The sequence below is a fragment of the Mesoplodon densirostris genome, chromosome 2 (assembly GCF_025265405.1).
Source record: "Mesoplodon densirostris isolate mMesDen1 chromosome 2, mMesDen1 primary haplotype, whole genome shotgun sequence".
Taxonomy (NCBI): Eukaryota; Metazoa; Chordata; class Mammalia; order Artiodactyla; family Ziphiidae; genus Mesoplodon; species Mesoplodon densirostris.
The window spans coordinates 106430677-106444183 of NC_082662.1; the positions used below are offsets into that span (position 1 = coordinate 106430677).

General features: G+C 37.2%; 1 protein-coding gene across 1 annotated transcript in view; it reads right to left on the minus strand.

Annotated features, from left to right (window-relative positions):
* Positions 1–6794: 6794 nt before the first annotated feature.
* GDAP2 (ganglioside induced differentiation associated protein 2) overlaps positions 6795–13507 on the minus strand; it is a 71534-nt gene continuing 64821 nt past the window's right edge. The window contains exons 13-14 of the mRNA XM_060090361.1: positions 11364–11507; positions 6795–7264 (exon numbers count right to left, since the gene is read on the minus strand). Coding sequence (XP_059946344.1) covers positions 7217–7264; positions 11364–11507 — 192 coding nt within the window. The 3' untranslated portion in view covers positions 6795–7216. The remainder of the gene's footprint in view (positions 7265–11363; positions 11508–13507) is intronic.

Sequence of the window (13507 nt, forward strand, 5' to 3'; positions counted from 1 at the left end):
TAGTAAGCGCCAGAGCCAGGAATACAACAGTGACTCTCAAAATTAACGTAGATGCCAATCACCTGGGGGAACATTGATAAAATGTACAGTCTGATTCCATAGTTCTGGGGTGAGGCCTGAGAGTCTGCATTTCTAACAGGTCAATACTCTTGATCCACAGACTTGAAGTAGTAAGATATTAGTACAAGATTCAGTAAAGGGCATCTGGATGCCGCCCATTCTGTCTGCTTTAGAGCATACGCACATTTGGTGATAGAGGTTCTGGATACTAGGAGCTTCAGTTTACAGATATGTTCTAAGCTATGCCATGGGATTTTGTTCCAGGCAGTCACGATCACATGTCAATGCCCTTCTCTAATATTTGGCATATCTCTAGTGGAGCATTTCTTTCATTACAGAGTAATTGACTTCTATTTGGCTGGAATATATATATATATATATATATATATATATATTTAAATTGGAGTATAGTTGCTTTACAATGTTGTGTTAGTTTCTGCTGTACAACGAAGTTAATCAGCTATATGTATACATATATCCCCTCCCTCGTGAGCCTCCCTCCTGCCCCCCACCCATTCCCACCCATCTAGCATGTAGTAGACTGCCTGGATTATTGCCAAAAACTGGGCATCAAATTCCTATCCTTCTCTTCCTGGGCCCACAGTTAGTCTACATTCCCTACCTCCTGACCTTGCAGGTCAGGATGATGACCGAGTTCTAAATAGTGGAATATGAATGGAAGTGGTATGTGTCACCTCCAGTTCTGGCATAAAAAAATCTTGTGGGCAAGTCCTCTGGGTTCTTTCCCATCTGCCAGCTTGAAGTGGAAAAGCATGTATCCTTCACAAGTTGAAGATGATGGAGCCCTCTCTGAACCAGGACTTGAAGAGTGCTTGCTCACCAGTAATATCTGTTCAGGCTTCATGTGAGAATTAAATTTCTATTGTGTTTAAGCCATTATGCATGTTCAGTGTATTTGTTACAGCAGCTAGAACTGCTTTAACGTATAGATCCTTAGTAACTATTTACTAAGTGAGTGGAAGAAGTATAGTATTTCTCTGTATTGTGGTCTTGCTCATTGATTCAAGAACAAATAAAGGAGAGAATTTCTATTCTATAAAACTAAATGTCAGAAAATGGGTTCATAGATAAGACTTTTTCCTGCAAGAGCCTCCATAATTTAATGTAGAGCTTATTTTGGCATGCTTTTGGCACTTGATAGGGTAGCAATGCTAAAGTCTGTGCAGTTTTCCAGGTGGTGTAAGATCATCATATTCGGATCAGCATCTTCTCAGTGTTATTTGATTTCCAAAGAGGTGGTTTTAAATGCTGCTTTCTTTTTCTTTTTTTTTTTTGCGGTATGCGGGCCTCTCACTGCTGTGGCCTCTCCCGCTGCGGAGCACAGGCTCCGGACGCGCAGGCTCAGTGGCCATGGCTCATGGGCCCAGCCGCTCCGTGGCATGTGGGATCTTCCCGGACTGGGGCACGAACCCGTGTCCCCTGCATCGGCAGGCGGACTCTCAACCACTGCACCACCAGAGAAGCCCCATTTGTCTTTACTTGAAAGTTAAAGCCGGGTTCTGCTTTAGTTGTGGAAAGCTTATGGAGAACAGAGGATAACTTAATATAAGGGAAATGATGCATTCAAGCTAGATGAAGACCAAATAACATCACTATGTGCTAAACAAATGTAAGTAATACTTTGAACAGAGAAAAAGAGTGGGAGAACTAAGTTACCACATAGCACATGGTAGTAGTTGCATGCTAAACACAGAAGAACCTGTATTACAGTACTCAGTACCATAATCATGTTGCTGCTTCGTTTTGGCAAAACATCATCCATCATACTTAGTTACTGTTATTCTAAACTGTATTAGTTTTATAGTTTTGCTTGTATCTGATCTGTAAACTTTTTTTGGTTTTATAGTTGTGCAAGAGCTATAAGCATAAGGCATTTACATGTAGCTTTATGTTCATATATACTTAGGTAACATCATAATAAACAAAACCTGAGGAGCTAAGAGAATTTTTCCATATTAAAAGGGGATGTGCATTATTCAAGTTTGAGAAACACTGGTCTATACTGAGCTGCTTGTATGTTTGGGCTTAAGCAGCACTTAACCTCTATCACCACCTATCTCACAGGATTTGTAAGAGGATTAAATGAGATGAGGTATGTGTGAGTGCTTGGCCCACAGAAGGAATTACACTGATAGTTCTGTCTGCTTTACCAGAAACAAGGAAAATATGGAAGCTAAATATGGTCTAGGCTCTTTTACTCTAAGTGTGGTCTTGGAACCAAGAGTATTGATACTACCTAAGAGCTTGTTAAGAAATGGAGAATTGGGGACTTCCCTGGAGGTCCAGTGGTTAAGACTCCACGCTTCCAATGCAGGGGGCATGGGTTTGATCCCTGGTCAGGGAACTAAGGTCCCACATGCCTTGTGGCATGGCGCCCCCCACAAAAAAAAAAAAAAAAAGAAAGAAAGAAAGAAAGAAAGAAACAGAGTCCCAGGCTCCACCCCGACCTACTGTATCAGAATCTGCATTTTAACATATTCCCAGCTGATTTAATATATGCACATTAAAGTTTGAGAAGCACTAGTCTAGGTCTCCATAGAGAGAGATGGTTGACAATAAAATTCACTGCATTTTGAACTGCTCTGTAGGCTAATTTTGGTGATTAGAGAAATGCTGGGTATAAATGGCCAAAAAAGACTGTCTTATCCTGGGGTTCAATATAAACATTACCATTTTACTAACCGGTTCTTAATGGCTGTATATGTATAGGGTGGGACTCTCTTTAAAAGGGATCTAACTTCTAATTCAGAAAGAAGTATATTTTTAAGTGCAAAATATTCATAAAAACTTTCTGAATGTTGAATAAACAAGTTTTAAGATCACATCAATCAAAACTTTGTTAGGTCTCCTTTGCCCAATAGCAATTAAAATAATTTACATATGTTAAGCTCTTATTTAAATATTTTGGTCCACAACATCTGGTTTGCCAAAGTCTTGGCTCTGTTTATGATGATTGTGTGCTTATACTAACAAAATACATTACCAAGAAAAAAGTATGACTGTGTATACAAAATGTATTAGTGTTAACTGTTCAACAAAAATAGTAGATCACATTCACCACTTATGATTTTGTCAGTGTAATTCACCTAGAGAATATCTCTGCTTTTCTTCTTGAACTCAGAGGCCCTAAACATTTAAGTCATGTTGTATTTACTTAAAAAGATTTAAAGATACTGTTCTTGGAAGCATAGAAAATGAAGTTAACAACTAATATCCAAGAGAGCCACTAATACTTAAAACGACCTTGATATCATCTGTTCAAGGGTGATTTTGGTAGAATCAAAGTTTAAACTAGGCTATTTATTGTTTTATGTTCTCTACTATGGGCCATTTAAATCACATTCAAAGAACGTAAAGCAAAGCAGATTATTGTGTGTAAACATAAATATGTATGTAAATATGTATACATATACGTATATATGGTTAGACCTACTAGGCAATCCTTATAATCTCTGGGTTTACGATATGATTTAGATTATAGGTAGAACCCTCCTCTACCCTTCACAGTCTCAGGAAATAGCAAACCAAGAGTTCATCCCATAGCATGAAGTATATTAGCACCAGTACAGGTGAAACACTCTAGTGCATGCTGATTATGGTGACCATAACATAAGAGAACCACAATCTGAAACTCACTGGCTAACTCCAATTTTAGAGGTCTACATGCTATCTTGCAGTCCTTTTGGTCCTTATTACAGTCAACCCCTGTTCCTAGAATGACAATTCTTCTCTTTCCAGTACTTCAAATTCCAATCATTTCTGTTCATATATTAAGCAATTTAAACTCTATATACATACATACACAATGTACCAGGGGAAACACAAAGAGTGATTTTTAGCTTCTAACTACACTTTCTTGCTTTCCTATGAACTGCTGCAAAGAAAAGGTTAAACCATTACCTACAGTTTGAATATATTAAACAATATCTAGGCAAACAGAAGACAGGCAGAAATAGGCAAGCCACGTTTTTCTAATACAGTCATTACACTCATCTCTCTCTAGAAATGGGAGATATTTTAATCATTTTAAATTTCAGATATTTGATCAAAAATCTACATCCATTTATGCTACCAAAAATACTTTAAAAATCCTCTATTAGTCTCAAACTACTGCAGATGGATTACTTTGCAAAAAATAAATATGATAGAGCACCAGCCGATGAAATAAGATAAATATTAAACAAAAGAAAATCTTTAAAATATGAACCACTTGGTCTTTAAGGTTTAAGAGTCTAATAAATACTGAGTTTTTTTCAAGAGGTCATTTTTGCTATCAAGAAATAATGAAATAAATATAGATTAATTAAGAATCCAAATATATGCTGAAGCAAGAAACATACTTTTTTTATAATTCATATTATGTCTTGCAAGAACTAATTAATGAATTAAATTAATATTTTGTAAGTAGTTTCTTCCTCAATTCAACTAGCATTTGGCATGACCAAAGTTTAACTAAATTAAGGACTTGAGGGTGCTTTGAATTAACATCAGATGCTAGTGGTCATCTCCACCCCTTTATCCTCCCTCTAATGTGTCCTTGAAGGTGGCATGTGTTACCCAGGCTATCCAACCTTCTGACAAAGGCAGATATATAGTGAACATTACTTTATCATTTCAATATCAAGGTCACTATGTTCCCCTCCTAGGATTTAGTACCTTGAAAGACCTTCATTACATAACACTTCAGACAGCTATAAAAGCATGAACTTGGTCCCATACCAAATTCAGTTTCACTGAGCAGAGCAACCTTATCTTTAGTCACCATTAAATTATAAAATGCAGTTGATATGTACATAGCCCCATACCACCTTTACACCCTAGGACAGCAATTGAACATTCTTGCTGTGTTACTAATCATTAATATACTGCTGTGAATACACCAAAGGGACATCCTTTCAAAATTATTGCCTATAAGAAATTGTAAAATTTGCTCCCTTTCGAATAGTAAAGTAGCTTGCACCCTCTATTATCTATAGAGGAAATGATTCAGGTCAGATGCCAACGTGAGGTAGCAGCTTTAACAGAGAAAAAGTCCAGCTTTAACAGAGAAAAGGTGGCATATTTCTACAACTGCTCCTAGTAAAATGACACCTCATATATGATCTAACAATGGACTGCAGAAGATGAAGCTAATTTTTCAGATTTCTAAAGGTCAAGGCTCAAGGGATGAAAGGAGTACTGTTTGAGATGAAGCTTAATACCAGACATTTGACTGGCTGTCTAGACCTGATGACCTAGGGAACATAACAGGAAGTCCTTAACAAGTAAGTATATGTAAGGAACAAGTGGTTTTGATTTCTGGCACAAAGCAAATGTGTCCATTACATGCAAAAGATAAGACTGCTTATCTGAGAAATGTAAAGCCCCTTCTTGTTTATATGGGAAGATAGAGGATGGGGTTAACACAACTATGGGGGGGGTTCTCTGGCATAAATGAAGAAATATGTTTCTTTTATCTCCACTGAAGAATTAATTTGGACATAGGGGAGTGGGACCCTTGGAAGCACCAATCCTGAGCACATTAGAACAGAAGGGTTCTACTTTTTCTTCTCCGAACTGCCAGTGTACATGATGGGGTGAGGGAGATGGGGAGTGAATGTAGGAATCAAAAGGAATATGAAGAAACCCTGATGGAAATGATAATGGTTTGACCTTAATTCAAGAAGTAATGTTTTCAGGCTCCGGACGCACAGGCTCAGCTGCCATGGCTCACACGCCCAACCACTCCGCGGCATGTGGGATCTTCCTGGACTGGGGCACGAACCCGTGTCCCCTGCATCGGCAGGCAGACTCTCAACCACTGCGCCACCAGGGAAGCCCAAGAAGTAATGTTTAAAATGGCTAACATATGCCTCTTGTTAAAGCGTAGCACTGGAAGAGGAGTACGACAGAAGACATTCTGGACAAAGTAGGAAGGAGGTCCTAAGGGTTGGCATTTTGCACTAACAGCTGTTGTCCCAAGAAAAGGGAAATCACTCAAAAGATGCCAAAGACAATAGGAGTGCCTTGTTGCACTCTCTCAAGGATATGTTATCATTTAAAAACTAACTAAAGACACCCCACCACACAAACTCTCCTAGCATTTTTCATCCAAAGACGTCAAAAGCCCTTTCTAAATGTTATCCTTATGATACCTCTGTGAGGTAGGTAGCATAATGCTAATTTTTATTCAGGCTAAGGCACAAATAGAGCCTGAGTGGTAAAAGTGGTCTGGAATTTTGTTCACTGCAACACACTTCCTTCATTTTGATGTAGGCAACTCAAGACACACTGCTAGGAAATGTCCTTAGAGAAAGTAGACCTAAGAGCCAAACAAAATCCTTCATGACTCTGGGAAAGTGGCACTCTAACATTCACTGATGGCGTCTTAGGAGACGCCCTCCACTTCAGAGTACTAATATGTGCAGTCCTGTTGAATAAGGAGACCAAACCATCTATGATGATAGGAAAAAGGCTGAAGAAACAGTCTTCTTGTTTTCCCCCACTGTTGGGACCAGAACAGTGACAATCTTAAAACATACCATCTAAGGAACTTTAGTCCTTAAGTCTCAGTCTTCACTGGTGCGGTAAAATTCTAAGACTTACATTTTGCTAATGATTTTGATGTTTTTGATCAGATACATTTCTACATTCTTGACCCCAGACAATTCTCTTTTATCATAACTGAATTATCTGTATAAAACGAAATGCCAGGGTCTGAAGCAAACAATGCATCCAGTCAGCATACATTGGTTCTATATATTTTGAGAAACACTTGAGTACACAAAGAAAGCATGCAATGTTAAAGAGATGATGTGAACAATACTGTGGCTTGTCTAATGGAGAATCCAGTGTCCTTTCAGGAAACTGAAGATACTCAAAAGTTGCTCCCCAATTTCTATTAACAACCCTCGAAAAGTGAACATTTTCATTTGATACAAATATACAAATTTAAAATAAGTGCACAGTTCAGAATGGCCTACCATTTTCAGATTGCTTATGTGCCAGAAAATATACAGTCAATAAAAAAATACCAGAGAGGTGGGGACAAAAGGCTCTCTGAAGCTGTACAGCAAAAATGAATATCACTTCAATAGGTAGCGATCTCTGGAGAAAGTGGTGTCCTTAGAAACCAGTAGCACTGAAAGATAGCAGGTCACAAATCCGGTGATGGGGGATAAGATGTATAATAAGGCCCGTTTTCCTGCAGAAAGAAAAAAAGACAAGAACATTAAATAATAAGATCAATGTAATAGGGAATGTAAAAGAAAGGGATTTAGAGCCAATGATCTAACGTATGAAATGTCTAGCACATGCCTGGCCCTGAGCAGGCCCTCAAGTCAACAGAGCAGTTCCACTGGAGTCAGTCAGAGTTGGTATAATGTAGGCAGAGGTAATCAGGATGATGATATTTTAAAATATTACCATTTATTGAACATTCTATATGCCAGACACTTAACCAGCACTTTTCTTTCATTATCCTTTTATATCCTCACAACATAATGCCATGAAGTAGGAAACTAAGGATCACACAGATGGCATAACTCACCTTAGGTCACCAAGCCAGCAACCAGGAGAGCCTGAATTTTAAATCCATGTCTATCCAAATCTAAAGCCCAGGTTCTTTTTTTTGTTTTAAACATCTTTATTGGAGTATAATTGTTTTACAATGGTGTGTTAGTTTCTGCTTTATAACAAAGTGAATTTTTTGTTAGGCTGTGTTGTCTTTCTGTGTGCCGAATCTTTGAGTTATGAAACAAAAATCATCATCAAGGAATTTAATAATTACAACTGTGTTGGCAGAAGTGAGTCTCTCCATGACAGGCCTGAGTGGCGAGGCTTTTAACAATGACAGTTTTTAGGGTGTTCAAGATCAAGGTAGAGAATTGAATGTTAGAACTTTAATGTCAAATGTAGAAAGCAATAAATCAGTGTAAGGAAATTTTTTGACCTTATTTTGGCTAACTTTATCTTATAAAAGTCAAGACAGTTAGCTTTATGGTAGATAGACCCTAAACTACATTTATGAGACTTAAGATTCAGTTCTTGTTATTCAGTTCTTTGACAAGTAACTTGTTTTTCAGTAAACCATAAACAAAAAATGCTTAACATTAATGTAAGATAATAGTTAGATATGGAGAATGAAAGGTAGGATGAAAACAGCGTTGCTTTATGGTATATTTACATTATAGTTATGGAGCATTAAATCCATCCAGTCTTGAACATAATAGGCAGTTAAATGTTATTTGAGTGACTAAGTGAATCAAAAGCTCCGCCATTCTTCAGAGCAGATGCTCTGGAGGAGAAATTGATCCTGGGACCATAATCAGGAAAACAAGAGAATATCTAGGAAAACTTACCTTCTTCTTTTTTTCTTTTCTTTTTCTTTTTTTTAAACTTTCTGATTATACATCTGACCAGGTTAAAAAAAATTCAGTAGAAACAAATCCAAAGATTGGCTACATTTTAGGATACATGACAAAAATTAATGAAAAAAAATTTTTTTGTAGTTTAGAATTTCCTACCAGGATCTGTTATACTAATCACTCCAGTATCCTTAATATGCATAGAAGCTATGCTTAAGAAACATGCCTGAAGAGAGAAATCTATCCTGAAGTTCAACTGAAAAGAAATGGTTCACGATCCATCTTTAAGATTTTTCCATTCCATTCCACGGCGGTACTTTTCTAGGCTTCCTGTATCTACATTAAATTGTGATAAAGTAAGAAGGGAAAATCTAATTCTTAATACTACGAAATAAAGCTTTTATATTAGTCTCACACTGTGGAAGAGACTGCTGAACAATCAAATACTTTCTCTATTTCTGGAAACAAACACAGAACTTTGAAGAACTGTTACCAGGTAAATCTCTACACTCTCTTCTTTGCCTATAAGAATGCTGACTAGCTCCCTTTCTGAAATGGTCTCACTACCATTTTGATCTAGATAGACAAAAATTACCTTCTAATTACCACCAAAGGTTCCTTTTAATCCTATAAAATTTATGTCACTATGTCACAAAAGACCCAGAAAAATAGAAGCTCACTGCCAACAACCAACCACGTCATAACTTCACCAAGTAAAGGACTATGGGCAAAGCACACTTGAATACGATAATAAAACTGACTGACTCTACACTCGTTTCCTTTTCTCTAATCGTATTTTTAATTCTTTCTAGCAAAGGAAAACTTTTCTTTACAAGGTACTATCCAACCACCTTCTAGCCTTTCACCTCAGTGTCCCATGGGGCACCTCAAACCTAGTGTGTCACAAACTGAACAGACCACCTGTCTGTTTTCTCCAAGCCCCCCCAGTGCTCTTCCTACAAATTGACTCTCTGGGATGGTGGCAACACCATTCTCCAAGTCTCCCAAAGCAGAAACTTTGTTAGTCACCTCAGGCTTCTTTCCTCCTTCATTCCTCCCAATGGCTGGCTGCTCAGTCACCATAATGCTGTGGATTCTATTCCCTAAAACATCTACTTCTAACTATCTCTAAGATCTTCAAACCCTTGCCATTACCACTACCACTGCCTGACTCTAGTCTCATTTCTCCTCTGGCTTCCTCTGACAGCCTCTTATTTGTCTCTTTGCCTACAGTTTTACCCTTGTCTGGTCCCTCTCTACACAGTTTCTTTACCCATCTTTCTAAACAGGAACACAATGGCAGTTTTCCTTGCTCAACACTCCCCACCAACTACGAAGGAGCCAAAGTACCGCAGCATAATGTGCAAAGCTGCAGTGTATCTAGGGATGTGCCCTCTGCCTGCCCTTTCCACATCATCTCCTGACACCTTCTTCTGTTTCTTCCCTCTTTTTATTCCTCTCTTTGGCCTTTATATCTCAGTTTTAGAAAGCTCTAATACAGGTACAGAAAGATGATCCAGTGACCTAAGTGTTAGATTGTAGGTTATTTTATATCATTTTGATTAATCACATTATTAATTAGGCCTGCATTTGATATACAAAATATTTTAAAAAAACACACTAAAAACACATACACACAGAACAAAAAAACAAAACCAAGCTTGAGTGTGGTGTTGATATTTAATGAAAGCCTTCTTTGTAGGACCTTAAGTATATAGAAAACGTGTTGGCTTAAAAACTGGTCTTTTGGGTTTTCTAACCAATACATCCTAACTTATATATTTCTGCACCAGAAAATAAATGGTAAATCTAGACATTAGCTTTGAATCATCATTCCAAATTTTTGGTATCAAAATGTCTTTCAGTGCCTTTCACATTTCCAGCTATCCATTTTTTTTAAATATTAAGAAGAGTGATATATAGTTCAAAAAAATAATAAGGCAATTTTCTGCTCCAGCAATCTGCAAGAAATAAAACCGGATGCTCTTTTTTCTGCCTCCCATATATTCAACAATCTTTGTATTTATGATCCAATGACTCCAATTACAAATCCTCTTTGTGCAAAAGCAAAACATGACATTTTGTTAGCCATTAGAACACATTAAATACTTTGCTCTTCACATAAAGTGTAACAGAAATCATAGCTGAAGTTGTAGAAACGTTAGAGAGAAAATGTCTTGTAGGATATTTACTTTACTGTACATATGTTGTACAATAATTAAGGAAGAATAATTCATTTTAAGCTTAATATAACCTGCAAATATATTCTCTGATTCATGCATAAAAATATGCAATCAGCAATAATTAAATAAGGCAATTGATAACCTTTTGGCCAAGCGTGTTACTTACTTCTGTTTTTAACTACTAAAGTGATACCGTGAATAAGTACAATGGAATAGAGCTTTGATGAAATTCTAGAGTAGTCCTTTCTTAGTGTTTAATAGATTCATAAATGTATCTGTAAGGAATAATGTATTGGTTGTCACTTATACAAACTTTTAGCAAAATGAAATTTCTCATAGGGTAAAGACTAGGATAGGCGACCTGGCTTACAATTAACGCTGAAAATGTCAGACACCAACAGATACTTCTGGCTCTATTTATGTAGATGAAAAGCCATTCAGTCTTAACAAAATTAGGGAGAGGTGTGTCTCAAAGGTGGTGAAAAACTGACAGTACAAGCAAGGATTGGCTATAAACCTACAGCAGAAATATTTCCCATTGAAAGTTTACTGGGGGAAAGGCGCCCCCCTCAGAACCAAGCATTTTCCTAAAGTTACCATAGGAAAAGAATGTCAAACGATACTATCAAGTTTATTAAAACACATTAATTGCATTATCATCTTACAATGAAAAGATGATGTGCTCACACGCACTTGCAGTATAAAATAGTTAAGATAATACACCAGGTAAGGGAGAATTCCTGGTACTTCTTACCCTGGCATCATATTCAAGGACAAAAGGAGGAAAGTCGATCTGTTCTGGCGAGATGGCAGAAAACAGCTGGTGGAGGCTGTCCACATGGTGGATTTTGTCCTTCAGTCCTGAGACAGAAAAGGTGGTAAAAAACCATGTTGATACCTGATTAATAGAAGAAAAAAAATAATTTAAGCTGGTGGCCTGAATTGGAAATATACACGATTTTGAAAATTTATGCTAGATAAAAACTATTTCAAAATTGAAATTGATATCAAAAAAATCTTGTAATAAGCAGTGTTTTTCAAGGTGCAGGTTGTAGTGCATCAATGGATTATGGAATCAGTTTAGTGGATTGTGAACAGTATTAAAAAGAACAAAAAGAAACATGCTAGAGCAACAATGACTAGGGAATGTAGCAAGATGAGCTTTGTCTTATGAAGCTTCAGTTTCTGTTACATGTCTATGTGCTCCAGTCCATGTCATGTGTTGGGATGTAATATAATATGCTTCTTATTGTGGGCTGTGGTCAAAACCAATGCATTATCTGATGGAAGAACTGATTCACTGGTACTCTGAAAATGGTTAACACCTCCAAATCTCATAAACTCTTTCCATTACTTCAAATGAGACTGAAAATTTTTGCCAAGTTTTGAGACATTTATTTTTCAGTTGACACTTGGCATGCAGTCTCTTTCTCAAAGTGAATCTTCTGTAGACGTGGAGCCACCTTTGCTCATTTCACTTCATGACATTGCAATCTTTCTATAAAAGCTAGTCTGCAAAATTTGTTGGTTCCAAAAAAAGAGAGAATTCTGGATAGCAAACTATACTGGCACGAGCTAGGCAATACCTAGAATTTACAAATTCTTGTTCATCTATCCAAACTGACAATCATAATTAGTCATGTTTACCAACGGCTTACACAACAGTTCTATGAGGTAGGTACAATGTTACTGCTATCCTCATTTTATTTACAGAGAAGGTAACAACATATGCATATGAATTCTCAGTGCACTGGCATAGTAGATTCCAGTATATAACTGGGTACATTATAAATACAGTACATGCCACTTTGGGCACTTGCCAATCATTTTTTAAATTTCTTTGACACTCTATCATGTTTTCCAGTGGTTGCTCCAAAACTTTCACGTATTCCTGGTCCCTAATACAACATACTGTCTTCATACCTACTTATGAGAAAAGGCATGGAATAACAGAGACAACACTACACTTATCTCTATCAGAATCTTATCCAAATTTCCAAGACTCGGTAGAGACTCATCTCTACCATTATTTCTCCCTTACAGCTCCAAACAGATTATCCCCTCTACTGAATTCACATAACCTTATGTTTAAATCTCATTTATAGCATTTAGCTTACTCCATAGGAATGTAAGTAGTTTCTTATACTCACTTCTATAATTTCCCTAGTACTTGGCAGACAATCATAGAATGGTCTAAAGTTTTAGAAGGTACAGACAGACCATGCATTCTCAAGTATTTGAAAAAGAATGAATCAATGAAGATAAGGCCTATTTCATACTGAGTTTCATGGCCTGGGTCACTAATCTATTTCGGCTATACTACCAATGACTGGTATAAGGCCTCAGATATTAACATTACCCTCTGTATCCCCTCATCTTACGAAGCTTATTTGGTGGAGGGGGCGGGAGGTACTCGGCCTTTCTAGAACCAAGTGAGTTAATTTAAATCAGATTAGATTGTCACTTAATTACACTCCAATCCCTAGTTTTTTACATCAGTTTTTTTTGTTTTCAAAGCACATGCTGTTATATACCTAATTGATACAAACTTCTGCAAACTAGATTAGGGGCTCTACAACCAGTTAGCTGATAAACTAGTAAGAGCTACGGAGAGACCATGCAGATTTTAGAGATTCTAGGAAGAGTTTAAGAAAATAAAGATTGTAGAGTCAGAACAGAGAACCTTGCGGATGTGTCAGGAGATACACTGTGCAAGGAGTTACACATCTACTGGGAATCTACTATGTGCTAAGCATTGGGCACAGCTGTAGGTGATACAGGGTAACAGTGACCTGGCCATTCCTCTAATGGGGGCTTAGACTCTAGAAAAGGAGCCAGCTTATAAGCATAATAACAACAACTTCCTAAGGCAAAAAGTACTAAATGCAATGAATGGCC